The sequence below is a fragment of the Penicillium argentinense genome, assembly GCF_028826775.1.
Source record: "Penicillium argentinense strain IBT 30761 chromosome Unknown utg000004l_segment0_segment0, whole genome shotgun sequence".
NCBI classification, from domain to species: domain Eukaryota; kingdom Fungi; phylum Ascomycota; class Eurotiomycetes; order Eurotiales; family Aspergillaceae; genus Penicillium; species Penicillium argentinense.
In genome coordinates, this window is record NW_026622663.1 from 2,759,219 (window position 1) to 2,786,626 (window position 27,408).

The following is a 27,408-nucleotide window of genomic DNA, read 5'->3' on the forward strand; positions in this document are numbered from 1 at the left end:
AATTTGGGTATTCGTTGAAATCGTTCGACAATTTTTTTTTTTTCCTTTCTTTTCAGGGAGAAATTCAAGGCTGGTTGGGCCAGATGTCGTTGGCAATGTCACGGACAAGCTGCAGCTTGTTGATCATGCCGTTCCAGTCGATGGCGTTGCCCTCGCGGTGGGAGGCAAAACCACACTGCGGGCTGACACCGACCTGGTTGAGAGCGGCCTCGACCGAGATGTTGTTGCCCTCAGCGATGATCTTGGCGGCGTTGATGACGCGCTGCTTCATCTCCTCCTTGTCCTCCATGGTGGCGAACTTGCTGGTGACAACACCCAGGATGACGTTCTTGTGAGGAGGCAGGTGCATGAGGGGCTCGAAGCCACCGGCACGCTCAGTGTCGTATTCCAGGTAGTAAGTGTGGACATTCAGCTCCTGGAACAGCTTGATCGCAATGCGGTCATAGCCACCCTCAGAGAAGTGACGGCTGCCGACGAAGTTGCCGCGGCACAGGTGCACACCGACGTGCATGTCCTCGGGCAGGCCGATGAAGCTGTCGTTGTACAGCTTGATGTATTTCTGGAACATGTCGTCCGCGGAGTAAACATTGCCCTTGTCCTCCTTGAAGCCGTTCAGGAACTTCTCAGAGCAGAAATAAGCCAGGTTGGGGTCATCGTACTGCACGTTGCGGCAGCCAGCATCGTACAGGATCTTCAGCTCGACCTGGTAGGCCTTGGCAATGTCGCCGAAATACTCATCATCGGAGCTGTACACATCCTTGGGGTAAGCCTTTCCCTCACGGTAGCGCAGGTGGTACCAGTTGGGAGCGGCCAGAGTGATCTTCAGGTTCTTGACCTGGTCCTGGGGCACACGGCTGGCCAGGTACTTGAACTGGTCGACATAGGTGCTGCCGACGTGCTTGATCTTGCCAGTGCAGAGAACGGTCTCGCCAGGCTTGTGGCCGGCCTCCAGGAAGGCAGCGATATCGGGCGCATAGGGACGGAAGATGTCAGTCTCGAAATCGGTGACCTCGTCGAAGCCCTCCAGACCAGGGAAGAAGGTACCCCAGAACACTGACACTGTTAGCAATACTATCCCTTTTCGCCATTCTTGAGATGTACGGGTGACTTACTGTGACGACGGTACTCGCCGTCGGAGATGGCGGCATAGCCGAGCTTTTGCTGGGTCTCGACGATATCGTTGATGGCCTTGTCCTCGACGGGAGCGAGCTGGCTCTGGGGAACCTCGCCCTTCTCAGAGGCGATCTTTGTGTCCAGCAGTTCCTGGGGACGAAGCAGGGAGCCCAGGTGCTCCGCACGGAAGGGGGGTCGCTGGTGAAGTTGACGGACCATTGTGAAGATTGCTAGATGTATATCGATCAGTTGTTGAGCGCGATATCGGGTTGATCTAGCAGCACCCACAGCAGGTGAAGAGGCAACAAGCTCGAATTCGGAGGGGAAGAAGAGAAAGAAAAGTTCCTCGAGAGGGGCCGAACCAGGGCATCGCCATCGCCGTCCAAATCACTTGAGTCCGAGTCCGGATGCGATTCCCCGCCCCACCAAAAAGATGAGCATCTCCACATTCTGCTGCTCGCCTATCGGAGTCGTGCGATTGCTCATTTCAAGTCCGATCATGTTGCCGGTGCCCCAAAAAATGAATTCCAACCGCGAGTTGTCATAATAAGTGAAAGATACCGCGAATTCACGCAGTGGAAGCGACAATGGCAGTGACATGGGAGCACGGTGAGTATACAAAGTGAACTATGCGGGGCGCTTGGCGCTGGGGTATGGCAGTATTGGCGGGCAATGTTCCGCAAGACATTACGAATCAATGAGGACTTGCGCGCAGGGCTAGCAGGGATTGCACGCCCAAATGGAATCATCGGGCCAAAGGCGTTTCCTCATTTTTGCAGTCCCATCTTTGAGCCTTGCTGTCATCTCCAGGCGATGTGCTCCACAGTCCTTCACGGGGGATTCCCGGCCGGCTTTTATTCGATATTCGCACTTGCTTTTATTCTCCGAGGTATAGCTATGATGATACTAACCCAGTAGGCATATACCAGTGCAATACAAACTGTAGCATACCTTCAAGTCATTCTATTCCTCGCCGCAGTGTATAGTTAGTTATATCCAGCGCTGAGTCAAGGCTGACAAAGAGGCAAGTGGGTTGTCGTCAAGTGGGGAACCGGCACTTCGTCCTGCTCGTCTTCCCGAACAGACTGCACTTGCACCCTCGCAGCTGCTCCATATTCAGCCCAGTCTTCGGTACCGCCATGGAAACTGGGCCGCGGCGCTGCATCCATGTCGTGTCCCCTGGAGCTGCTCCCCAATGAGCTGCTGGACCATATCATCGGCAACCTGGCCACCGAGCCCCCGTCGCAGGCTCGTCTACATCTAACACCTGATCTACACCTCACTCGATCTCCAGACCATGACAAGAATCTCAAACATCTGTCGCTGGCCTCACACCGGTTGCGAAATCTTGTCCGACCGGTACTTTTCGCACATGCTCGTCTGGAGCTAAAGGATGAACACGAATTTCGCATCTTCGTGACTAGGTCGGGGCTCAACCGATATGTGACATCTCTCGTGGCGATCTCTTCGCCGGCCTCGGCTTATCCGGACGATCCATCCTGGTGGCGCAGAGTCCTGCGATATCTAGATCCAGCGCGCATTACGCTACTCGCTCCGCCAACCTTCATCGGCGAGACATTGGACTCACCGGTCCAGGGCGGTTTCAACTGGGCCTTTGAGATCGACCTTCAAATCATGCAACTGGAGCGAGAGTTTTGCTATCCTCGAGATCTATCTACACATCCTCAGTATGACCTAGAGCGATCTAGCAATTTGCTCATCGCTCGCCCATGGATCTCGTTGACATTCAATGAGTCTTCCTCGTTGAAAGCATATCACCATTATGAGTATTTCCTTGGGCGCGTCCCTTCTTTTGTCGGAGACTGGGGATCTTATCTGCGTTTTCAAGATCAGGGTGAAGAGAACCAAGGGCCACCCTGCCCACCAGATTTGACGGTCATGTTGCAAAGATTTACCTCCTTCTCATATATAGCCGTGTTCCCCTTCTTCAATCACATGGACCTGATACTCAGAGTGATGTCCGAAATGCACAACTTGCATCAACTGACTGTGCAGATGGCTCCCGATGCCAACAACCATGCCACTGAGATGGAACAGCGTGGTTCGCTGGACCCGAACGACCCATGGATGGAACTGGAGAGCGCGTATTCTATAACCGGATGGCACGTTAACCAGCACTCAACCATATCAGAGTTTCAGAGTCGAGATTTCCATGTCGAGGCAGTACGCGAGGATCTTGCGCGGATTTTGCGCGATAACATGGTTACAGGATGGGCTTCTGACGGTAGTGGAATCTGGAGGCGAAGTTTGCCAAGTACCTAAATCTCAGGCGTATATGAATAAAATTTACAAGTGATTCACATTATTCCATTTACCCTTGAGCACCTAAGGTGCTGTGGCGCTTTCTTTTAGGGTGGAGTATAGCGTGGTGCAATCGGGACGCGCACAAAAGCGGTGGATCCCGAATGTGACCTCTTCCTCTGCAAACCCCACCACCCATCAATCCCGTTCCAGCTTGACGATCTAGATCGATCTTGCATGAACTCCATGTGCTTCACTCAGCCCAGCACTCATCAGTCATGACCACCGTACCCAACGTGTACTCTGCCGAGCCGGCTTTTCCAATCCTTGCTCATTCTCTTCTTACCCAATCAGGCGAGTCCCGCATCACCGACGGTCCTTTCCATGACCATGCGGACGGCAGCGACTGGAATCTTGCAAACGAATGGAATATCGGCATCCGATCAACCAAGTCAGCCGTTTTACAGTATGGTACGGTCATAGGGTTCTCAAGGCTAAGAACCAGGAGTAAGGACAATGATGAATATATCGGGCAGGTATGCAAGTCACTCTCTCGAAGCTACGAGTCCATCTAGTCTCATACATGTCAGATCCCACGCTACCTTCTCACAAAGCACCTACTGAATAACTCTCCCTCGCCGGAACCGAGTGCCTTCATCATCTTCCCAAGTGGGTTTGAAGCATTCGCTCCCAGGACTTTGCTCAACTGCCTGCAATCTGCGCCAACCCAACCGAAACTCTCTCGAGAGGAAGCAATCAAAAGACTTGATTCTGTGCAACTGCTACCAGTACACGACTTTCCAAACGCAGCTCAAGCAATCAGTAAAGTATCAGAGTCTCTGCAACAAATCGATACGCAAAGGCAACAGTCAAACACAGCCCAACCTATTGTTTTCATAGTGGTTGGGCTCGACTCTCTGATCGAAGGCGTCATTCGAGCCTCCAATCCAGTCAGAGGAACAGCTCTACTAGCAGCCACATTACGCAATCTCACTCGGATGTCCCGAACACACGCCTCTTATCTTTCCATCATGCTGGTCAACACCAGCGGACTTGGTCCAGCGAGCTTCGAAACGAACCAGCAGGGACCGAACCAGTCGAACCCCCGCGAGGAGGATACAACTTCATTACAGGATGATGGTATCCATTCGATCTTCCAGACACCAGACACTTCCCTTCTAAATACTCTGCTCATGAAAACACTCGACCAAGGGATGGACACGCATATTCTGCTCTCGGACGTGAAGATGTCACCAATTGCCGAGGTCGTTAAGTCTCGGACTGGGCCTGGGCTGGGGAAATGGGGCGTATGGTCCCCGATACCATGACAGGGGGCAAGCAGTAGTCGGGCTTTCATTACGCTTTGACAACTTTGAAGATGCCAGTGGCAAAGTAAACCGTCGAGTTCGTTTGTCTAACTCAATGTAACACCTAATCTTACAACCTTCGCTATACGAGAAAATTTGAGATTAAATCCACCCTCGCAAAGCGCCATTTCACCATGCCGATGCAAAGTGGGAAAGTTTTGCACAATCCGATCTCTGAAGTTTTCCACAGCTACCCCTTGCAAATACCAACTCCGTCCCATGAGACACATTTTCATCTTTGAAATAAAGGGGGTATCAAGGCTTTTTTGTTTTGGTTGATGGTCTCCGGTTCACTCCACTCTCGTCAAGTCATCGTTCACATCTCAACCGACACACCAATCACGACACGAAAAGCAGAAAAAAAAGATGAAGTGGAAAATAAGATGCCATCTACCGGGCTTCAGAAGCTACATTCTCCTTCTCAGCCCACTTCCTCAGGACGGAGCGCTCAGCCACAGCGCGTGCCTCTTGCTCGCACCGCGCAAGATCGTCGTCTGTAGTGTTCACCTCAAACTGGAGGTCTTGCTGCAGCACCTTAAGCCACTGCTTATGTTGCTCACAGCGTTTCTTCGTGCAGGCACCGCGAGTCAAGAAGGCGATTTCATCTTCACTTTCACCGTCCATGGTGGTGTCTCCATCCGCATCGGTACTGACAGGGAAACTGGCAGCCATGGCCTCAGCCGTGCCCTCTGCAAGAGCTTTCTTTCCGGCTTCGGACAGCCGCCATTCGTCAAATTCTTCATCAGACCACGAAAGTCGCGAGTCGAATCCGCAGATATCTTTCCATCCGCCTTTTGGTTCTTTCTGCTTTAGCTTGTCGAGGATGACCTTGGCCCTTGGCCGCAGAAGTTCCATGAATGTCGATCGCACAGCAAGCATTTCCTTGCGGTGAATAAGGTCGTCACGGTGTTTACGCAGCTTTTCTATCTGCGTGGCTTCTTCGATAGAATATTCTACACCGTTGGATTTGGCATCGAACCCATTGCCGATCTGCGGCCCGTTTTCACTCTTCACTTCGGAATTGGGCGTGTTTTCTTTTGTTGTCGGCGGCGGTGTAATAATCCGGTCGCCCAGTCTGCGGAATTCTTCGACGGAGCTCACACCCACAATGACAGCCTTGAGGTCTTTCGCCGTAAGGACGCCGCCCATGCTGCCCAAGTCTTCCTTTCCCTTCTGGGCTGGCCCCAGCTTGAGGCGACGGGTGTGTTGGCGCATGAATTGTAGGCCGTGCTCATCGCTGCAATACTTGCTGGGATTCTTGGGATTTGCGCGCGCTGGTTTCCGACATTGGGGAAGACGACACATTGGTTTCCACGTTGTGCGGCCTTGTCCATTTGCTTCGCAGTTCGGGCCTGGTGAATGACGGCATCGTTAGTTACAATTCCATGAGTGGTAGATGTATTGGACTTACAGATGTACCTCTCAATCAGATCTTCATCTTGAGAGTTGACATTGACACATTTCCCATGGTACCAATCTTCGCAGTCGCCATCGCACCCAATCATCCATGTATGATTATCAGGTCGTCTGCAAATACAAAAGACCTCATTCGGATCATCAACGTCGTCGTCTTCGTCTTCCTCTAAGACTTTCTTCTTGCCACCCTTCTTTTTCTTCTTCTTCTCCTCTGGGGCTGGAGACCCCGCGATAGACGCGGAGCCTTGCTTCTTACCCGGACCTTTGCTGGCGCGGGATGCAGGAGTGTTTGATCGACCATCCACGCTGTCTGCATCCACATCGTTCGCCTTGCGCTTCTTGACCGCTGGCTTCTTTGCCGTGCCCTTCTTTGCGGTGGCAGACGTGGCTTTCTTATTTGCCGCAGGCTTCACCGATGTCGCTGGGGAGGATCGCTCGGATGACGATGCTCGGGGTGTTGTACCGTTTCTCAGATTGGCGAGCTTCTTTGATGTCGGATAATCACCGGCTCCGTCATATCCCATCGACTTGGTCTCGAAGTCATCGCCGACTGGAAATTTGTCCAGTGTTGAACTTGTCGGTTCTGTTTTCACGGATGGCAGCGCAATGTCCTTGGTCGCAACCAGCGGCGTACTCTTGCTCGGATCATATTCCTCGTCGTAGAGGTCAACCCAAGTCCCAGTTGCGCTGTCTTGGTCCTCACCCTGGAGATCTCTCCATGACTGATGCACCTGTTGAGCCCGCGTTAAGCCAAAATATCCGCTTTCCCGCCATCCTGCCAGACCCACAATCCGACCATCCTTCACCACAATATTTCCTGGTACCAGATTGTTGTGCGTAAAGCACAGGTCCTCCCCGGCACTCTTATCAGCGAAGAGAATTGTTCGCTCCTGTCCACGCCCAGCAGGAGGTGTTTGCGAATTAAGTCCGCGATAAACGTAAGAAGGTTCGTTCAAGGCCGGATGGATTGTTCGAAGCCGCTGCAAGAGTTGTCGACACTGGTTCTTGAAAACAGCAATTTCCTTCAGGTTCAAGTATCGCCAAGCCACTTCGAGAGATACGCCGGGTATCCGTGATTCCACTGTAACATTCCTCCCCTCAATTGTGCCGCAAAAGTGTATGACCGGAACAGCAACGCCAATTTCCTTCAGCGATTCGTCGGCTTTTCGCGCTGCAGATAGTTCATTCGCATTCACACAGGAGTAACGCTCCGCTGCGGCGCTATCCGCAGACTCACGGTCTACCTGAATGACTACGCTGCCAGCAGCGAAGGCTTCCCTCGGCCCCGAGACATTCAGCGAGTGTTCTGGGGTGCAGAATCTCTGCACCACCTCCTGCCAGAAATCGGTCGTGTCGGAATCCGGGTGGTGCCAGTCCTGGTAGCGCGGGGTGAATTCGTCGGGCTGCGGGGTGTAGCGGCCATAGTGCACGCTTTGGGCGAGAAATGGGTCATCGCTCGGTATACTCGCGGGGTTTGTTTCGTAAGGGCTGGGCGTTGAGTTGGCGACCTCTGCGCTCTCGGCGAACCCGTTGATATGCCTCTCGACGGCCTCCATATCCGGAGCCATAGCCAAGCAATGTTATGTTTGGGATCCCAGAAGATGTCCCAGGTTATTTAGTCGGAGACCCCAGGGATAATCTGCGCAGGCGAAGTAACTGAGAGCTTGCGCCCGGTCAGGTCAGGCGGATTCACTGTGTTATCGATCGAAGGGCGAACGGGCTGAGCTAGATCCAGACAAATCCCAGCGAGAATGTTGCCGGCATCATGGGGCTTGTACGGTTCCGTCTGATGCCTCGGGATATTACTTGTAGGGTCCTCTCACTCACGCGACCGGCGATACACGCCTCAACGGCCGACCAAGGGGGAATTTGTCGACCGGGCGGATTTCTCCCGGAGGTTTCGCGCAGGATCTCCACTGGTCGCGCCAGGCAGCGTCGCTCGGTCAATGGGAATGATGGGGGTGGTGTATGGTGGTAACGGACAGCTGAAAGGGCGGAAAAGCAGACTGGATCATGCAAAACCCCAGTATCGAGCGTGTTGGCACCGTCCCTTGAATGCGGATCGCCGACTGCGCCGCCGCAGCAGTTTTGGCACAAAGCGAAGGCGGTGAGGCGGTACCGCGCGCAGTGTCGCGTGTCGACTGTCTCGCCTTCTCCGCGCATCCGCATCAATGCAGCCCTTCCCAGCAAGATGGCCTCGAATTCTGCTGTCGCCAGGATGGGACAAATGATTTTGGAAACGGCACTGACTTCATGGACTAATTATCTCAGCTAGCACGGTATCTTTCCTCACATCCTACTCGTACGTTATCGCGGGTCAAAGTATCGAGCGTCCGCGGCGGGCCGACCTTACAAGTTGATTGCACATGCTTTCTCTCGTACCTCGTCTTTATTTTTCTCTATTCCCTCTGCAAGCGGCGATGATGGGATAGAAGATATACAAGTCAGCGTCCGATTACTACCACGGTCCACCGAAATAGCATGGATTATTCATCACATCTTGTGGCGGAGATTGCATCGTCTAACTATCCGAACCTGCTTATAAATGAACCTAAGATGAAAGTTTGTCTCCTTGAAACTCTCGTTACCCAGTCTCCGAGAAGGAAGGTGTATAGCGCAGAGGATTATCGTGATCTGCGCCCCGGCAATAATCTGCGGAAGGCTTTGCTATGGGATGTGTCATCAAATATTGAGACGGAACGTGTGTGGAGGGTTAAAACGGCCAAAGCTCACTTTTCAATTCAGTAGGGCTTTGCTTGAATCAGAGATCTGTAGCTCAATATGAAAACCCCACCTACATACCAATAGTTACAAAAACAGTCGCCCAACCAGTCTGCTGAACGGTCTGCTGAACAATCTATGCACAGTCACCTAACTAGGAAATATCAACACTCTTAATTGGATTAGCCATCGGTTGAAAACAGAGCACCAAATGGGCGAAAAAAGGGAATTGAGCCCTGGCCGTTAGAACCCTCCGTAGTGTCGTGTGTCGAGGCTACGCTAGTGTACTACTACTCTTGGCGCGGCGGCCGAGGCAGGATTACGTCGGTGGGTGTCAACTACACCTTCACCAGCATGAACTGCGACCACACTCCAATCTCACTTCCCTCCACTCCCGCTCGTCCTCGCACATCCAGCCAAAAGTCTTCAATGAGGAAGTTGTCCGGTTAGTCGTGGGTCAGGTCCAATACATTTTCAACCACAACAAGGTGGGAAGTAAGGCGGTTGTCCGGAGATGAGTGTTGGGTTTGCCGCGCGATGGGCCCCCTAAATCTGACCCCCTAAATCTGCGACGCTGTAGACAAGGAGGACAGACCGGTATGGGAACCTGTTACAGCTACTGTTAGGGACTACGTATACTTATGACTTGACAGATAGAACACTGGCATGCTATGGGCATGATCAACTTTTCCCTCACGTCACCAGAAAACGACATCCCCTTTTGCCCTAATTGCTATGTCCAATTCGACTGCTACCAGGATTCCGGTCTCATTATTGTACCTGTGGATTTGCAGTATTTTATTAACTTCGAACTCAAAGACAAGGCCGAGCGACTTGAAAGTGGCCGCCCCCGACAGGTGCCCACTTCTGCTCAATACAGAGACCATCTTCTCCAAAAGGGAGAGATTACAGAAATGGAAATCGAAGGTTAATATGTGCCCACTCTGTTGAAAAACTACTTCGGGGATCTGATTACACAACTTCTGAGTATAATAAAGCCAAGATCATGGCACGTGGCACCCGTCGCAAGTCTCTGCAAATGTATTGCAATTTTTGGCAGCGGAAGGATCGCGTCCATCGACGAACAGACTATCGAAGACCTTCAAACGCTCCGCGATCTTTATTTCCGGCCAAACAAAAATTCCCAAATCAGTGTCGAAATCAAACCAAATACTGCATCTAGCCAGAAACAAGGGTTGGATGGAGAAGAATCTGGGGAACCACCGTCGCAAAAGAAGGTCAACGGAGATGGAACACGGGGAAATGAGCTTCCAGAAGAGAGATACCAGGAGACCGGTCAGCAGCATTTTCATGGTCCCTGGATAATAGGGCCGAATTGACTACGGAAGAGACGGTCTTTTGATTCGCGCCTGCTTTTGGTGGTAAATAACTTTATGCAATGAGAAGACGATCGCCTTCCATTTTGCTTTTTGTTCATTGTGGTATCTTTATGCAATGAGAATACGGTCGCACGTCCAAATAGACCCTGTCCTTAACAACAATCATCCTTTGTCTGCGAGCGGGGCAAATACTCCGTTGTATCACATAAACCGGGGATAGCTAAGTCCCGCCACAACGGTACACTACTATTGTAAGGACCGGGCGCCAACGCCTTCGGGGTCATCTTTCCTCAAAAGAGTATGTGCAATATCATGTCGACGATGCAACCCCAGGCGAGCTACAGCCGCAGGATACATGCTAGGAGTCGTGCGGCCGGTATCTTTGTGAAACAGGGACAGGGCGACAGTGCCCGGGGGTTCGCTCCTGCTTACGGTCCAGGCGATGTCTCTTTATCGCCTGGACCGTGTGCCACTGAGATTAAGCTAGTAGCCGGTGACGATAGTCGGAACGGTCCCTGGATCCCTGCGTTTATTGTCAATCATCGGGTCAAAAGTAAGTCCCGACTGCCTTGTCTCAAGTCTGGCTCTAGGGCTGTGCTGCGCATATTGCCCCGCCCCAGTATGCCTCGTGGATGAGGCATGGCAATCACTAGGTTGCCTGACATGGCGAGATCGACGAGGTGGGCCAGAGCCAGGGGAGAGGGGGGTTAACTCCGCATATGAGTGAACCAAGGAAGACCATGTGGATTTTCGCAAAGGGCGATCCGTACAAGGCGTGCTTCTGCATACCCTTGGATAGTCTCCACAGTGTCAACAGGTTGTCGCTATAAGGCGTCGAAGTCAAAATGACACTCGAGGTCAGCGGCGTTCCTCCCGACTTGAGACAGGGACCGTTGTGATCCGAAATTCCCGGCAATTCCAAGCGAGCAGCCGCAGGAATTAGAAGTCTGACGTCCATCGTGCACAGTTAGAGGGCTCTCATTGTGGACGACACGGCCCCGACAGCGATCACCAAAGACCATGCCGAAGATGGTATGTCGCTGATGAGATGTGGAGACGGATCGTGAGATGAGCCGGGGGGTGGGGGGCAGCATTTTGGCAGGAAGAAAAGGAGAGTTTGATAGCCAGTTCCTTCATCTTAGTGCCCATTTTAGTCTGGGCCCTAACCCACGTTGGAGCACTGAGTTTGACCGTTGCAGGGCTGGATATCATCTTGGACAATACCCTAGGGTATGAAGCAGCAACGACGTCGGCGCCGACATCAACGAGGAATGATCTGAATCACTCCCACACAATGACCGCCATGTGCCCACGTCCCGAACGGTGGATCGGGATAAGAATAGCTCGGTGGCTGCAGGACCAGATAGTCGGCAGTGGTTGACAGCAGGTGAGAGCGATCGGCTGTTTCAGGATCTGCCGTAATATCCAAATCCTTCCGAGAGTTTGCGACTCCATTGCGGCTAAAGGCTTACTGCTGAAATCCCTCATCTCCCTCCTCCCTCCTTTGTGTCGAGTTCTCGACTCTGTTCGGCCGTCCGCTGCAAATAAGATTGGTATACAGTGCACTCCCAGGCACTCCTCCACGCCATGCCAGCCCGGCGCTCGTCGGAACCCGGCCGAATGCCCTAGCCCCTAGCCACCAGGGTAAACGGCCCCGGTCCTCGCAAGGCTGGTGGGGCTTCCGAAGTGCTGCAGAACGATGCCAAAGTGATCTTTACTGGATTGCATCTAACCCAAAATGGGGTGGGCAGTGTGAGACCTGACTCGCGTCTCCACTGAACACTGATCGGCTTCGATCCATACTCGATTAGTGATCAGTGCAGAGTCTCTCAATGTACAATCATGGGTCTAATGGCTATCCACCGCATCTTCAAGACCCTTTTTTGGTGTGCCTCGCGGCAATCCAGGCTTTTCACCCCCATTCAGATCCCTGGCTGGCCCCGTCTGATTCGTCCTGCCTCCAAGGATCAGCCACCGCTGCCAGGGGTTGCACCGCGCCCACTTGGCTCGACGCCGGCATGCTGGTGTCCTAGTCCCCATTCTTTTCGGAAATCAGATTGTCGGGAAAGTTGGGGTTGTGTGGAACATTAGACCTGGCTTGCCTCGTCGAGTCCGGCGCACGAGCGCCCGTTGGATCGACGGGTTTTGGTTAAGCTCTACGGTATGGCTCGATCGCCTGAGATGCGCCTGTCATCGTTCCTTTCTATTCGCTGGCGCTGCATTCCCTGGTGTCATGGGACTGGTGCCTCCATTCGTTCTTAAACCGAATCCTTCCGCAGCTGCAGCCGTTGGCTACAGTTCGTCGATCAGACCTGGACCTGTCATTGACTTGATCCCTCCATCTTCAGCAGCTAGCTGAGGTCCTAAGTCAAAGCTAGAAACACGGCCCTGTTACAGCAGGGACCTCTGCATTAACTTCCCCAGTGCGTTTATGCGTGTTCTCCTGCCTTCTCCTGCTATAGCAATGTCGAGTTCAGATCAAACTGGCCCCAGCAGCAAACCGGAGTCTAGCGGGCGCTGGCAATTCATCGACGCTTCGAACAACAGTCGAAGCAATTTGACGCAGGTGAAGCGTCATGTGATGCAAGAATACATGCGCCAGAAGAAAGGCAGCCCTCGACGGAGCGAAAGTGAAGATGAAAAGATCTCGAGTCACCCAGCAAAACGTGGACGGCCAAAGAAGATACGAGCAGCCAAGCGCAAATCAGCAAGAAAAGTCACCCATGATCGAAGCAGTTCATCTGAGACAGAAATTCAACCTCCGCCAGTAGCCCAAGAAGTCCCGGCGCCACCAGAAAATGACGCCCCAGCCGATATTGAAGACGTGGGCCCCGACTGGACCGCGCCTGCTCCAACGTTCTTCCATCCACCTCCTCCAGTTGTACAAGCTGATGATGCGATACACCCACTGCCTTTTCGAGGCTCTCCGATACAGCCCCAGGCCTACCAATTTCCAGCGCCCACCTTTCTCGTTCCACCTCATACCCAAACCTACCCCCCAGGCTATGGGCCTGATTTCAACAGCCCGTCTTGTTGGCAGCTCGCGCCAACAACGCAATTCGAACCAATGCGATCACCCAGAACTATCCTGAGTGCTGCAAGGACAGATCCATTCAACTCTCTGCCCCTCGAGCTGGATCTCGACGGTCAGAGGCTCTTTGATTTCTATGTTAATGACATGCCCGCATGCTCATATGGCACCCACTTCCGATCGGACAAGGCACACAACTGGTACAGGGCTGTCTTTGTACCCGAGGCGATGAAAGGCGCAGTCGCATTCCAAAACACTATTCTCGTTCATGCTGCAAATACGTGGGCCTGGGTCCGCAATGAGGGAGAAACAGCCGATGCTCTGTTACATAGAGATCGTGCTATCACCATGCTTCGCGAACATATGCTCAATAACCCGTTTGATGACTCGGACGTCGCTATCATATCCTGTCTGAGTGCGGCTGCTCTCGAAGACTTTGACCCTCGCCCTGGCCGTAAGGTATTCAGCTGGATACACATGCGCGCAGCTCGTGATATGATCCGGGCGCGTGGCGGACCCGCTGCCTTTGCAAATACTCGCTTGGGGATGCTGATAAATTGGCAAGACTATATACTGTCCGGCTACGAGACTCGTGGTCCTAGCTTCTTCTTTGAGCCAGCCCCAACCGTTCCAACTCCCTCATCCTCATCGGAGGCTCCTCCTCCCCAGCCTTCCCAGAACCGCCAATCTATGCCGTCTCCGCCAGACTCTACATCATCTGTCCTTTCAGATAGTACCGCATGCCCAGAGACTCCTATGGTAACAACTTCCACCCACACGTCTCCAGTCGACGAGATTCATCTACAATGCGAGGAATTTCTCGGATTCCTCCGACGCTGCGAACAACTCGCCCTATATCAACAAGATAACCCCGAATCATTCGATCTGTCTCGCCATACCTGTGTGCAGGAAACCTCCCTACTCTTTCAAATCCTAGCCGCCGCGCCTGGAGCACGCTTCACGGCATCAGGAGACCGAAAGCAGATGGTCGCGCGTCTCACTTCTTTGATGATGCTGAACGCCGCGCTGTGGGACTACCGGTATACACCAATCCACGCAGGCACATTCCTCGCAACTCTCGAGCACGCCATGATCGACAGCGAAGTAAGCATGAGTGGCTCTGTCGAAGCAATTCTACAAATTCTTCTTGCATGCAACGATGGTTACATAGGATACTGGACAACCGGACTAGATGGTACGGTCTCGCCTGCTTTATCGGAGCAACTCCCCGATTTCACGCAGTATTCTCCAACAGGAAGCTCGCCATCTGCGCGGCCGTGGTTTGTAGGCCGAATGCTAAAAATTGCGAAACGGCTGAGCGCACCATCGTGGCATCGCATCAATGATTTCCTCTTCGCTTGTTTGACACTGCGGGTGTCTGAATCCACCGTTTATGATTGGGAGCCTGAGCTGCGTCGTGAGATCTTGGAAGCACCGTTGACGAGCTATATCATGCCTTCGCTGCTTTGATTGTTGCTTTCTTCTTATTATTTCCATTGTAAATTATCTGACGCGTGGTGTGTGTGAAATTTTCTCGGCGGAAGTTTTGGTTGATGTGGGCTTGGGGAGGGGAAACTAAGCCTTTTAAATCTGCTGTCCGGGGTACACCTTATATACCTTATACTCCACCATATATGGAGCCAACAATAACAATAGGAGTAATTTTTTTGATACCCACAGAATCCATCTGTTGCTAAGTTTTGTCATTGAGTGTGGTTGGTAATCGCAGTATCTGATTTCACCTCATCTCCGTCGATGCTCCACCACGGTCCGAGCCGATTCCCGAATAGGCAGTTGGAGCCACGCCTGTCTAGCCAGGGCAGTGCTAATCTCCAAAACACTCTGTTTTACGATGATAATTGACCGCGATAAAACCGTGTCCGTAATTCACGATGTGGATGTAGTTACTAGGTGACGGTCTTTTTTTCAAAGTCGGCAGTCGTAGCCACCAAGCTCTACAGTAGTACAGTAACGATAGAGATTTTTGTATATAATGGCCGAGAAGCCTTCCTTTCCGATCGCAATTCACTTTCGATTCATCTTGCGAAATAATGGTTGGGCACACGGTTACTCTCGCCTCTGGCAAGAAAATGCCTCTTGTGGGCTTAGGTCTCTGGAAAGTCCCCAAGGAAACTGCTGCAGATACAGTTTTCAATGTCAGGAACATTCCCGTATCGAATAGATTGAGGCTGCTAATGATTCTTAGGCTATCAAATCTGGCTACAGACTCTTCGACGGCGCCTACGACTATCAAAACGAGAAGGAGGCTGGTGAAGGAATTCGTCGTGCCATTTCTGACGGCCTGGTGACTCGCGAGGAAAATTTCATCACCACAAAGTTGTGGAATAACTATCACCGTCGTGAGCATGCGCTAGCTATGGCGAAAAATCAGAACGAGTCTTGGGGTCTTGGATATATCGATCTATTCCTGATGCATTTCCCTTGTGCTTTAAAGTATATCGATCCGGCGGTCCGCCAGTACCCAGTATGTGATTTCCATTCAAACGAAACACAACGAAACTCAAGTGGTCTGTGATACAGTCTACCTAGGCTTGTTGGATGGATGATGCCGGCACCATTCAAGCAGACAATGTTCCTATCCGTGAAACCTGGGAAGCAATGGAAGAGATCGTCGACAACGGCATCGCGCGCAGCATCGGCGTGAGCAACTTCCAGGCACAATCGATCTACGACATCCTCACCTATACCCAATACCCACTCTCTTCCCTTCAAATCGAGCATCACCCCTACCTTATTCAGTCGAGCTCATCCAGTCGCGCAAGAGAACGGCATCGCAGTGACCGCATACTCCAGCTTCGGCCCCCAATCCTTCGTCGAGTTACCGAATAAATTCTCCAAAAACGAAGGAAATCCCGCTGCTCTTTGATGCCGAGCCTGTGAAGATTCTGGCAGCTAAATACAAAGCCACCCCTGTGCATGTCCTACTTCGATGGGCTAACCAGCGGAATGTTGCTGTTATTCCAAAGTCGAATAATCAGACGCGGTTGGCGGAGAATTTGGATGTGCTTGGATTTGATATGACGGAGGATGAATTGAAGTCTATTTCTGCGCTTGACAAGGGATTGCGATTCAATGATCCTGGCTTCTATCTTCCCAATCATCCGATTCGGATCTTTGCGTAGTTGTGATGTCGCGTGGTTGCAGTGTGGGTGTATGCGAGTGCAAAAGACAAGAATATACATTATGCTCAGACATGTATTCTCTCAATTTCGTACAGAACCTTTGTAAATGGATATGTTAGCTTCTGCCAGCGAGAGAGCAGTAATGCCTACCTTTTCAATATATTTCACACCGACTGTGATTCCATCCTCATCCTCGAAATCACTTTTCGAGGAGAAGAGTGGGTTGTCTCGATCGAGGTAGTTTAAACACGATACGACAACATCCGTATATATTTTGCCCATGAGCTGTGGCAAAGTAGACCGAGCCTTCTCCACAAGGATTGCGTTGATCTCTGCAGCGGCTCTGCGCTTGTTTTTCTCCCCAACCAAACTGTCGATCGGAAGCTCCGAGTCGGGTCCAGCCACCTGGTTATTTTCAGTGTATTGGACGAATGAGCTCCATAGCCCAACTTCCAGCAGACACACCCCGACGCTGTAGATATCGTGGCGCATCTTGTATACCTCCTCGGGTTGCAAACCTTGTCGTTGGGGGTGGCGGTATAGGTTCTTTTCCCAATTGTCGTCCCCCATCATATTTGTTCGCCGCTCGTCAAATCTGAAACGCTCAAACCCCACGAGAAATGGGGTTCCAAGGTTCTCCCCCTTGGATTGAAGTAGAATAATATTTTCCGGAGTGATGTTCTTGTGGACGATGCGTGATGCGTGGAGGAAGACAACCGATCGGGCTAGGGAAACAGCCAAATGAACACGCTCGTTCAACTCATAGGATTGGTTCTTTTGCAGCAGGAGAGACCGGAGACTGGACGGAGTACTATAGCTCAGGGTCCGTGGAATAGTGAAGATCATGCGAAAATGAGATTCAGATTCTGAAGGGTTGTCCGTCCTGATCACCCCCTCGCAGGGAAGGAGAGATGAGAATGATGGATCAACCTTTGAAAGTATCGAGGCTAGATCGCGGACGTCCTTTTTAGCGGTGTTGAGATCCACTGCGTTGCGCAAAGAATAATGATCCACGATGACCCGTCTACCATCCTCAGTCAGACCCATCGAGGAGTGCCCCAACGGAATCGTCTCTATATCTCTAAGCTCATAGTCCTTTCCGAGAAAGACCGAAGATGATGGGGATGGCATCAGCATCGTTTGACTTTCTTCGTGTGCTTCGCGCAATTTCGCAATGGTCGAAATGGCACTGCTGTCGCTATCTCTGCTGCTCTCGAAATCTCGACTGAGAATTGAGTCGGACATGCGGGACAACAAAAACCACGAAGGGTCAAACTGACGATGCCATCGCTCCAGCTGAATAATGATGCGATCAAGTGAGGTTTTCGCATAGAGAACGTATCTGACACGGCTTGGCTCTCCTGGCTTTGAAACTAGCTTCTGCCATTTGGAGATTTCTTCGGGTTTCCCGAGGAGGTTATCGAGGACATATATTGCATTTTGTAGTGTGCTTTGAAGTTCCTGGAGGACTTGGTTCTGGTGTACCTGGTAGCGCTCACCCAGAGAGCTCCAGTGGTCCTTGAGGAAAGTAACCTGGTCTTCTATCTTCAACCAGTAACCCTCGATTTCCAGAATGATTTGTTGCAACTCTTTTTCGGCATTTTTATACCTGTGGCAGAGCTCGTAGACTTTTATTCCAGACCTTGGTATCTTGGTTAGCATGGGCGTGTCTGTTTGTCGTCAAGATGATCGTCGGAGGGGGCGGGGAACCCACTTGATGCACAGCTCAGCCATGGAAACAGACGCGAAGGCTACAGAGACCGGGTCCATCGCGCACACCATAGAAAGTTAAACGGACAAGTCGGCGATGATTAGGAAGTGGAACGAGAACGAGCGATCGGAAGAAATAGGCGTATATTGGCGGGCTGAGGGAGGCTGTGGAGAGGCGCATGTTCTGCCCAATGCCTGTGGCGCTCTTAGCGCACGAAAGTGATGTTTGGGGGCGGTGATGACTGCAGTCAGACCAGACCTGCGACTCCAAATCTCTCGAGCCTCCCTCCGGCCGTCGAAGGCTTCATCTCTGAAGCTGGCTCACTGGTGTGCGACTTTGTCGGTGGGTGCTCGCCATGACGGAGTCCGAATCCTAGGACCTGCTGGACCACTGCCGACAAGATGCCGAAGTGACAGATCATTATACTATGCATGTTGAATTGCGGACCTGCCGAAGTCGGTGAAGGCATCAGGAGGAGGTGAAAGTCCGCTGAGCGCGAGAAAAGATCGTTGGAAGCGGCGGCTTTGGGCATGTCTGGCTAGGGAGCAAACGGGAAGTAGACGGCGACAGTCACGTTATGCGCGTGGTGAAGGTCGTCGGCAAACGCGAGATGGAGAAATGCAAGATCGACTACAGAAAGGAGCTGCTTGCTCTGGCAAAATCCTCCAATCCCAGCTATCAGCAAAAGGACGTCCTGGTGAGGTTCTTCGGCTGAATGAAAATGATCTGCACCTCTACATCTGATGGAGTACTTCGAGCTGAGTGACTTGTCGTAATATATTATCAACTTATCATCCGAGGAAGGCGCGAGACAAATCGTCACACATAAACTTCGCATCATCCACAAAGAAAACTTCGCCCACTGAGACCTGAAGCCTCAAAACATCTTCGTCGTCCAAAAGTCAGCCGCTCCATGCTGGATGGTGAAGATTGGGGATTTCGGAACTTCAAAGCGCGCGCAGGCGGAGATAGAATTTCATACACAAGCTAGGACATTCGCGTATAGGGCTCCGGAGATAAGTGGCCTATACGAGTCAGATGAGCTCATCTCTGGATACGACCAATCGGTTGACATGTGGTCCTTGGGCTGCGTCGCCTACGAGATCATTGCTCAGGTCGCGCCTTTGCCCAAGCCATTGACCATAATGAACTTCTGCAACGGAAGACATAGCTCCCAGAAGAGGGATCAGCATAAAATCAGCTCGGATGGCATGGATGTCCTCAAGTTGCTGATTAAAGCCGACCCGAAAGAGCGATTGACGGCAGAGAGTGCACTGGAAGCTCAATGGATTCTTCGCGAGAGCAGCCCAGTCTTGCTGGTATGGAAGATCTAATAGTGGAAGACATCGACGATCAGTTTAGAAGTGCCGCCGGAAATGGTGATCTCGAAACTGTGCGTCTTCTCAAAGCCGGAGTCAACATCGATACCGTGGGCTCTGATTCTTGGGCCGCATTGAATGATGCCGCCTACCATGGCCGACTAGCAGTGGCCAAATTTCTCGTCCAAAATGAGGCTTCATTTGGATTCTCAATGACCTGGGGAATGTCCCTTGCCGTTCGGCCGCTTTGAACCCGAATTCGCATCTTGCCCTGATCAGTCTCTTTGCCAGAGAGAAACCACTTTCTTGGGGTGTCAACAAGAACCATTTCACCCCGCTCAGAATTGCTGCAGAAAAGGGATATGTCAAAGTGGCAAGATCCCTTGTCAAGCCCGGGGCATGTGTTACAGAAGATCACGGAGCGAAACTTGCGCTGTGTTGCCTCGGCGTGGCGATATTGGCCCCCAATAATCTTGAAATGGTCGACCTCCTTTTAGATGTGTCATATACTCATTCGCCAACCAAATCTTGCCGCGTCAACGCACTCATTCGAACGGTTGTTTTCGGCTGTCGCGGAGTTTTTGCCTTCTCAGTAAGTCTACTAAATGTGATGTGGTCAATAAAGATGGCCTGACTCCTCTGATTGTCGCTACAGTCAACGGCCACAAGGTAATGGTGAATACTTGTTGCTCGGCACTCATCTAAATGACGTCGTCGTGGGCCGTTCCTCATCTCGAATTCTACTTGACGCACATTCGTGCCTAATGCACAACAGGGCCATCCTATTCAGTGGTGAGAGGGAGTCGGCCGCAAATAACAACATACTGAGAGGAGCAGTCCCGAGATCTGCCCTGGAATTGAAGACGCCGATCAATACTTCCGGTTTAACGCCTCTTATTGCCGTATGTCGAGCCGGTCAGCTTGAAGTTGTCGAATTATTGCTTCGGAATGGTGCAGATCTAAATGTGACCAGACTTGATGGACGCACACCTCTAAGACATGCTGTTGCTGAGGGCCACGTTAAGATAATACGGCTGATTCTCGCTGTGAGGTCAAGCATAAATGCGGTCGACTTTGAGCTAAAAGATACAGCGCTGCATGTGGCTGTCGAGAATGGAAACGCTCGGATTGTGAAAATGCTTCTAAAAGCTGGGGCCGATATGTATGCTATCTCGGATGACGGGGTGAGGCCCCCCTGAATCTTGCCGCAAAAAGTGGAAATATCAGCATAGTCAAGCTTCTCTTGAAGGAAGGCTCGCCCATCCACTCGATTCATATAAATGCGGCCTTGCTTGCTGCCATGGGGGCGGGGCACTCGGAGACCGTCATTCTTCTGATTACTCGTGGCTTGTATGTCAATTACACCGATGAACTCGATAGAACGCCCCTACGCCTTGCCGCATCTATAAGAAATGTGAAAATCATTCGCTCTCTTTCAGAAGGAGAACCCTGAGTCAATGCTGTTGACAGAAAGGGAAGAACACATTTGCGGGTTGCTTTTGCTAGCTTGCTAGCGGTCGTCATTAAAATTTTCAATTCTTGTGTTATTTTAGCGCTGACACGAGACTCTAAGCAATCTATCGTCTCGTTTCTCGACTGAAAATTCAAGGTCAGAGATATAGACACATCTACATACATAATATCCCAACACTTGTGAAATATCGATCCAGTTCGTATGTCTCTAGATCGCAGACTCGACATGCTCAACCTTCGTCTTCTCACTCTCATCCTCCTTGTTTTCCAATTGTGTAATCTGGGCACCCATTCCAGTACAAATATGACTCTTGAACTTGCGCGTTGAGATTCTCTGCTGGAACATTTCATCCGGTTCCTCCAGAGATCGGTCCTTGGTCTCGGGAAGTAAAAGAAAACGAACGCCATAGCAGCAACAGAGAAGCTGCCGTAAATAAGCGCAGTTCGGCCGCCAATCGCGGCTTGGACGTACGGGTTGACGAAGTTGATGGGAACCGAGGTAACGAAACTTTCCAGTGATGACAGGAGCAGGGTGTGCTCGCGCAACTGGCCGAACCTAATCTCTCCACCCAGAATCCACACACCGGGTCCCCAGGAGAGACCGTACAAGAAGTACCAAAGAACAAGCATGGCAACGCAACCATATTGCGTCATCTTTGAACGAACCCTGTAGCCGTGTGCGGTGGTACCTCCGACGCCCAGCATCATCGCGGCCATGGCGAATACACCCCAAAACACGTTGGAACGTCGGCCAATCTTGTCAAAGGTGTAGAAAGAAATCACGCTGGCGACGGGGCCGCAAGCGATAACGATCACGTCGTATTTCAGCGGGTCGGCGAAGCCAAACTGCTTCATGAAGGTCACAATGAAATTGTTTGATAAAGAGACACCTTGGGCCTGTTGTAGAATCTGAACGCCCATTGCAATGATGGTGCGTCGCAGGTTCGTTCCCTTAAAGCAGTCTATCACGCTTGTCGCCTTGTGAAGCTCACGCTGCTCCTCCACCTGGAGCTGCAGGAGCTGCACTTCTTCTGCTGCATTATAATTGGGCCCATATAGATCCTTGATTGCAGTCTCAGCTTCTGCAAAACGGCCGCGGTAAACGAGGAAGCGAGGCGTTTCAGGGAGGAAGGGGTAGGGACAGATGATTCCTATGGGAACTAGTAGCTGGCAGAGAATGACCGTACTAAATTTGTCAGGCGGAATGAGCGCGCAGTCATACGACAATAGGATTCTTTGTCAACTCTGAGAGGTAAAATACTGTGGATTCTCCACTGCTCTTGGTTATTCAGCATCCACCCACATTGCAATAGTAATTGTATGGTAATTCGGGTCATTCTCGGAAGAACTGTGATGTAATACGCAGTTTATAGCCCCTGGATCATTTTCAACAGATCGGAACACACAGACACACTCTCGTTAATCCATCTCATGCATCAATTGGCCGTCCCTCGATACTAGATGATACACGTATCCGACATCCTGACATTCTTACAGGTAGGCTCATTGTGTTGTCATTCTTTGACACAAATACACGACCAGCGTGGCCATGAAAGCGCCAAATGTATTCCAAAATGAGTAGGCAGTCAAGAATGCACCTAGACCCCCGTCATTCTTTGCTCCATTGTGAAACAGTTTATATTAAGAGAAATACGCACCTCGAAACTTTGCGGGCGCACACTCAGATTGGTACATGTAACCACATTGGATACCAAACCAATACCCGAGTAGACCACAATGCGACCAACTACCAACTGCCAAAAGGACGTGAGAGCAGTGGCCTCCAATACAATACCTAGAGTCAGGAAGCCAGCCTGACGAGCAAAGTCGGTCGGCGACCAAGGTTGGAGCACAGCCACGGGGCAACCAGACAGCCGAGGATGATACCCGCAGGACCTGTTCCCGTGCCAGCAGACTGCTTTTCGGATGGAATACTCCAGTCGTTGGAGGCCTCATCCAGGAGCCATATTTCTTGCCAAAAGGTGACAGTCCCAGGGCACCTCCCCACCAGGAATTGTCAAAGCCATAGCCCATGGCTCCCAGGGAGACAAAGCACCCAATGAAGATCAGGCGGAGACTCAACTCCCGGTACAGGATGGATTGAAATCAAATTCACCACCTTCACACAGAGATTCTTTCTCGAACCCTCTTTTGAAACTTTGCTAAACCTATTACGGTTTATCTACCACCGAACCCCTTTCTTGGTAGTATTCCAGTACGCTTGTAAAAGACAGCCTAAAAATAGCATCCGTAATAAGCTTGTATGGTCTCCAAGGCTTCTAGAATGTTGATTCTGCAAACAAGGCAACAGAAGGGGATCCGCCGGTATGGTTATCTGCCAGAATCCCACTTCTCTCCCTCTATCAACTACTCAGCCTCCAGAGGAGTGACCACTGTGGACCAACGACGTGTATAGAGACATTATTAGTTTGGTGAACACTTCCCCATGCGCTGTGTGACAATGCTGGAATTCTGATTGGGGATCAGTACCCGCCAGACTGCATGTCCGAAATCGTGCTCCTGCACCGGCGCACATGTCTGCTATACGTTCAGAGTGATGGAAAGATGCATTATCCATAATCAGGACGGATCTCGGTTCAGGCCACCTTCCACAATGCCTCAACAGCTGGTCAATGAAGTCCTCGAATAGTGCAGCATCAGTGGAGCCCTGGAAAACCCGAGAGAGTACGTTCCCATCCTGGGAATATGCAGGTAGTATCTGGTAACTCTGATCGCGATGGAAATTGGCTACCTGCAATGGTGCTACACCTAGCGGAGACCAGCCGGTCCGTCTGAATCCAATTCGCTTGTCACATCCAGACTCATCCACATAAACCAGGTGGTACGAATGGAAGTCTGACAGATTATGTAGATAAATGTCACGTAAATCGGCATTCTGCTCCTTTGCTCTCTGTCGAGCTACCTTTGACCAACCGACCGAAGCGAGAGCTCGCTTAAGGCTCGAATTTGTCACCTGGGCACGGAACTCGTCCCATAAAAAGTCTGCCATCTCATCCACTTACAGTCCAGGTTCTTCGACTAGATGGTCACATAAGGCTTCTAGTATTGGAGGAGTTACGCTTCGTCGTCGGCCGACATGAGTTGGGGGCGCTTCTTTGACTCCTCTGAACCAGTCAAGTTTGTTGTTGATGTTGATGATTGAACGCTTGCTACATCCAGCAGCTTTGGCCATTTGTGAGGCAGTCAGTGATTTTCTCAATAACATATCTTGAATCACTTCAAGCTTTGAGAGCGGGAGTCTTGGCGCCATGTTGCGGAGCCACGGTGGAGTGATCGGGAGGTTAGGTAGTCTGTGGGATTTGGCGGGAGGGATGGGCGGGCGTCCAGCGAATGTGATGGAAGTCAACCCATCTGCTCACCCTTGCTCACCCTCTGCTCAGTAAGCAGGTGAAAGGATTTTGGTCGAAAATCCTGGGGGATGCCAGGTAAAAGGAAATGCACGTGACTTGATGACCTCCCAGTTCCTGGGAGCTTGGTGGCCATCTCAAAGCTGCGGACCTCAAAAAATAGCGGCGCGAGGATTGGACCATTATGTGCTAAATTGACCATAACATAGAATTAGCTGCAAATGCTGGGACCATGTGTTTGATCGCTGACATCATGACGCGCCAAATTTTGAATTTCAAAGCGTGCTTTTAGCTAGAGGGAGCTGGCTGGCTACCGCGCGCTGTGCGTGATCTGGGTGCTCTGGCTCGGGCCGATCCCACCGCGCAGGGCCAGCCAACCTCAGTTGATCACCTGTCTTGGCGCCATGGGGCCACCTGATCGTGAAGCTAGTGACATGCCCCTCTTTCAGCTTGGGGATATGACCATGGGCCTTCGAATGAAACTCACACGACGCTAAGTGGTCTGATCATGTCGTCGGTATCATTCTGCGGCAGCAACCATGCGCTCCAGGTCGGAGTTAGCCATGGCCCGATCAACGCGGAATTCCATCTGCCACCGGGTAAGTCAGGAACCGAACAAGATTACTGTCGACTACTCACCACTGTTTCCCACCTTAGAGCGACTAGAAACCCCACCTAGCCCTCTGTCGACTGTCCCATTCCCGCGCGATCCGCACTTTGTCAGTCGCGATACACTGCTCCGTCAGATTCACGCAAAATGCTCGGTGCCCGGGTCAAGAATAGCGCTAGTCGGCCTCGGCGGTGTTGGGTGAGTGTGGAATGACCATGACGTGGATCTTTGCTTACTGCTTACAACTCGAAGAAAATCACAGCTTGCCATCGAATACTCCTACTGGGTCCGGTCCAAATCGCCAGTGACATGGGTTTTCTGGATCTATGCGAGTAATGAAGCCCGGTTCGAGCAAAGCTTTCGGGATATTGCAGACCAAGTCAAAATTCCGGGTCGTCAGGATCCAAAGGCGAACATATTCAAAATGGTCGAGAACTGGCTCCGGGTTGAGAAAATAGAGAAATGGGTTTGTATCCTTGATAATGTCGATGACGATAAGTTCCTTTGCTCTCTTCCGACGGCAGGCAAAGGACATCCAACCAAGGGCCTAACGAACGACTTCACGAAACCACTATTGGAATACATCCCTAGAAGCCAGAACGGCTTTACCATTATCACGAGTCGGAGCAAAGAGGTCGCGCTAAAGATGGTGAATCATAAAGATCTCATTGAAGTCAATCCGATGGAAAGCACCGAGGCACTCGAGCTTCTCCGAAAAACGCTCGATCAACCCGAGCAAAGCCCAGGAAGTGAGCGGTTAGTGGACGAGCTCGAGTTTATGCCACTAGCGATCGTACAGGCCGCTTGCCATATTCGAAATCGGGCGCCTCGCTATTCGGTATCACAATACCTGAGAGACTTCCAAGGGAGTGACCGTGAAGCGATAAGGCTTCTGAAAATAGAGGCAGGTCACCTCTGCCGGGATTGGGAAGCAAAGAATGCAATTCTAGTGACATGGCAAATTTCATTCGATTACATACGCCAAACAAAGGCATCAGCAACAGAGTTGCTTTCTCTCATGAGCTTTTTCGACCGGCAAGGGATACCAGAGAACCTTATCCGGCATCAACCCAAGGCCAACTCGGCATCAAGTTCAGAGCTCTTGCATGACTCTAGTGATGGGGAAACATCTGAGTCTGATATGGGCCCCGATTTTGAAGATGATATCACAACGTTAAGGAATTATTCATTTATATCTATCAGCGAGAACAGCACTTTGTTCACGATGCATCGGCTAGTGCAACTCACCATGCGCGTGTGGTTGAAATCCCATGGACAAATAGACCAATGGAGGGAGAGGTTTATTAGCAATTTGTACCACGAGTTCCCTACGGGTCAATATGAAAATTGGGGGAAGTGTCGGTCGCTCTTTCCTCACGTTCGATCAGCGATGTCTCAACGGCCGGAATCAAAAGAGTCTCTATTACAATGGGCCACACTCCTTTTTAGAGGCGCATGGTATGCGTCCGAAAGCGGCAATATCGCCGATGTGAGGGACATGGCGACGAAATCGAGAAAGCAGAGAGTGAAATTACTAGGTGCCGAGGATAAAGAGGCCCTTGAGAGTACCGCAATGTTAGCAGAAGCATACTGGCTTGAGGGCCGATGGGAGGAGGCGGAACCGCTTAATGTGCAGGTCATGGAGACTCGCAAGACCAAGCTCGGCGTGGACCATCCTCACACGCTGACGAGTATGGCCAACCTAGCGTCGACGTATAGGAACCAGGGCCGATGGGAGGAGGCGGAGCATCTTGACGTGCAGGTCATGGAGACTCGCAAGATGAAGCTCGGCGTGGATCATCCTTCCACGCTGACGAGTATGGCCAACCTAGCGTCGACGTATAGGAACCAGGGCCGATGGGAGGAGGCGGAGCATCTTGACGTGCAGGTCATGGAAATGAGCAAGACGAAGCTCGGCGTGGACCATCCTCACATGCTGACGAGCATGGCCAACCTAGCGTCGACGTATAGGAACCAGAGCCGATGGGAGGAGGCGGAGCATCTTGACGTGCAGGTTATGGAAATGAGCAAGACGAAGCTCGGCGTGGATCATCCTCACACGCTGACGAGTATGGCCAACCTATCGTCGACCTTTTGGAACCAGGGCCGATGGGAGGAGGCGGAGCATCTTGACATGCAGGCCATGGAGACTCGCAAGACCAAGCTCGGCGTGGACCATCCTCACACGCTGACGAGCATGGCCAACCTAGCGTCGACGTATAGGAACCAGGGCCGATGGGAGGAGGCAGAGCAGCTCGAGATGCAGGTTATGGAGACTCGCAAGACGAAGCTCGGCGTGGATCATCCTTCCACGCTGACGAGTATGGAAAACCTCGCTTTCACCTGGAAATCTTCAGGTCATAATACCAGAGCCCTCAAATTACTACGCGATTGCCTGGCAAAGCAGAAGCAAATACTTGGCCCCAATCACCACCACACCTTATCTAATTCTGAAACCTTGCTGGAATGGGAAACGGAGGAGTTGGGTTTCACTACATAGACGAGCAATATACTTTCGAATAAAACAACCTTAC

At 51.5% G+C, this 27,408-nt stretch overlaps 13 protein-coding genes across 13 annotated transcripts; 8 read left to right on the forward strand and 5 right to left on the reverse strand.

The window, feature by feature from the left end:
• Positions 1–64: 64 nt before the first annotated feature.
• Positions 65–1,332, reverse strand: N7532_003936 (cobalamin-independent methionine synthase II family protein; the record flags this gene model as incomplete). Its single annotated transcript, XM_056616430.1, has 2 exons — positions 65–1,053; positions 1,113–1,332. The coding sequence occupies 2 exons, from the start codon at positions 1,330–1,332 to the stop codon at positions 65–67; spliced, it is 1,209 nt and encodes a 402-aa protein (XP_056476787.1).
• A 948-nt stretch (positions 1,333–2,280) lies between these two features.
• Positions 2,281–3,396, forward strand: N7532_003937 (F-box domain protein; the record flags this gene model as incomplete). Its single annotated transcript, XM_056616431.1, has 1 exon — positions 2,281–3,396. One exon carries the CDS (start codon positions 2,281–2,283, stop codon positions 3,394–3,396), a length of 1,116 nt encoding a protein of 371 aa, XP_056476788.1.
• Positions 3,397–3,653: 257 nt separating this feature from the next.
• Positions 3,654–4,703, forward strand: N7532_003938 (uncharacterized protein; the record flags this gene model as incomplete). The annotated part of the gene is made up of 2 exons (XM_056616432.1): positions 3,654–3,911; positions 3,966–4,703. The coding sequence occupies 2 exons, from the start codon at positions 3,654–3,656 to the stop codon at positions 4,701–4,703; spliced, it is 996 nt and encodes a 331-aa protein (XP_056476789.1).
• Positions 4,704–5,132: 429 nt separating this feature from the next.
• On the reverse strand, positions 5,133–7,726 carry N7532_003939 (putative PHD transcription factor; the record flags this gene model as incomplete). The annotated part of the gene is made up of 2 exons (XM_056616433.1): positions 5,133–6,094; positions 6,154–7,726. 2 exons carry the CDS (start codon positions 7,724–7,726, stop codon positions 5,133–5,135), a joined length of 2,535 nt encoding a protein of 844 aa, XP_056476790.1.
• Positions 7,727–7,773: 47 nt separating this feature from the next.
• Positions 7,774–8,327, reverse strand: N7532_003940 (uncharacterized protein; the record flags this gene model as incomplete). Its single annotated transcript, XM_056616434.1, has 2 exons — positions 7,774–7,944; positions 7,986–8,327. 2 exons carry the CDS (start codon positions 8,325–8,327, stop codon positions 7,774–7,776), a joined length of 513 nt encoding a protein of 170 aa, XP_056476791.1.
• Positions 8,328–9,232: 905 nt separating this feature from the next.
• On the forward strand, positions 9,233–9,811 carry N7532_003941 (uncharacterized protein; the record flags this gene model as incomplete). The annotated part of the gene is made up of 2 exons (XM_056616435.1): positions 9,233–9,367; positions 9,533–9,811. Coding segments are annotated over 2 exons (414 nt in total), but the record flags the coding sequence as incomplete, so codon positions are not given.
• A 74-nt stretch (positions 9,812–9,885) lies between these two features.
• N7532_003942 (uncharacterized protein) lies at positions 9,886–10,219 on the forward strand (the record flags this gene model as incomplete). Its single annotated transcript, XM_056616436.1, is given in 2 exon segments — positions 9,886–9,920; positions 9,940–10,219. 2 exon segments carry the CDS (start codon positions 9,886–9,888, stop codon positions 10,217–10,219), a joined length of 315 nt encoding a protein of 104 aa, XP_056476793.1.
• A 2,464-nt stretch (positions 10,220–12,683) lies between these two features.
• On the forward strand, positions 12,684–14,720 carry N7532_003943 (sigma-70 region 2 family protein; the record flags this gene model as incomplete). Its single annotated transcript, XM_056616437.1, has 1 exon — positions 12,684–14,720. The coding sequence occupies one exon, from the start codon at positions 12,684–12,686 to the stop codon at positions 14,718–14,720; it is 2,037 nt and encodes a 678-aa protein (XP_056476794.1).
• Positions 14,721–15,301: 581 nt separating this feature from the next.
• Positions 15,302–16,393, forward strand: N7532_003944 (uncharacterized protein; the record flags this gene model as incomplete). The annotated part of the gene is given in 4 exon segments (XM_056616438.1): positions 15,302–15,406; positions 15,457–15,735; positions 15,801–16,047; positions 16,065–16,393. 4 exon segments carry the CDS (start codon positions 15,302–15,304, stop codon positions 16,391–16,393), a joined length of 960 nt encoding a protein of 319 aa, XP_056476795.1.
• An 81-nt stretch (positions 16,394–16,474) lies between these two features.
• Positions 16,475–18,163, reverse strand: N7532_003945 (uncharacterized protein; the record flags this gene model as incomplete). Its single annotated transcript, XM_056616439.1, has 2 exons — positions 16,475–18,002; positions 18,108–18,163. The coding sequence occupies 2 exons, from the start codon at positions 18,161–18,163 to the stop codon at positions 16,475–16,477; spliced, it is 1,584 nt and encodes a 527-aa protein (XP_056476796.1).
• A 518-nt stretch (positions 18,164–18,681) lies between these two features.
• Positions 18,682–19,674, forward strand: N7532_003946 (uncharacterized protein; the record flags this gene model as incomplete). The annotated part of the gene is made up of 3 exons (XM_056616440.1): positions 18,682–18,801; positions 18,980–19,423; positions 19,462–19,674. The coding sequence occupies 3 exons, from the start codon at positions 18,682–18,684 to the stop codon at positions 19,672–19,674; spliced, it is 777 nt and encodes a 258-aa protein (XP_056476797.1).
• A 1,430-nt stretch (positions 19,675–21,104) lies between these two features.
• N7532_003947 (uncharacterized protein) lies at positions 21,105–22,930 on the reverse strand (the record flags this gene model as incomplete). Its single annotated transcript, XM_056616441.1, has 3 exons — positions 21,105–21,275; positions 21,296–22,047; positions 22,555–22,930. 3 exons carry the CDS (start codon positions 22,928–22,930, stop codon positions 21,105–21,107), a joined length of 1,299 nt encoding a protein of 432 aa, XP_056476798.1.
• Positions 22,931–26,567: 3,637 nt separating this feature from the next.
• N7532_003948 (uncharacterized protein) lies at positions 26,568–27,374 on the forward strand (the record flags this gene model as incomplete). Its single annotated transcript, XM_056616442.1, has 1 exon — positions 26,568–27,374. The coding sequence occupies one exon, from the start codon at positions 26,568–26,570 to the stop codon at positions 27,372–27,374; it is 807 nt and encodes a 268-aa protein (XP_056476799.1).
• Positions 27,375–27,408: the final 34 nt, after the last annotated feature.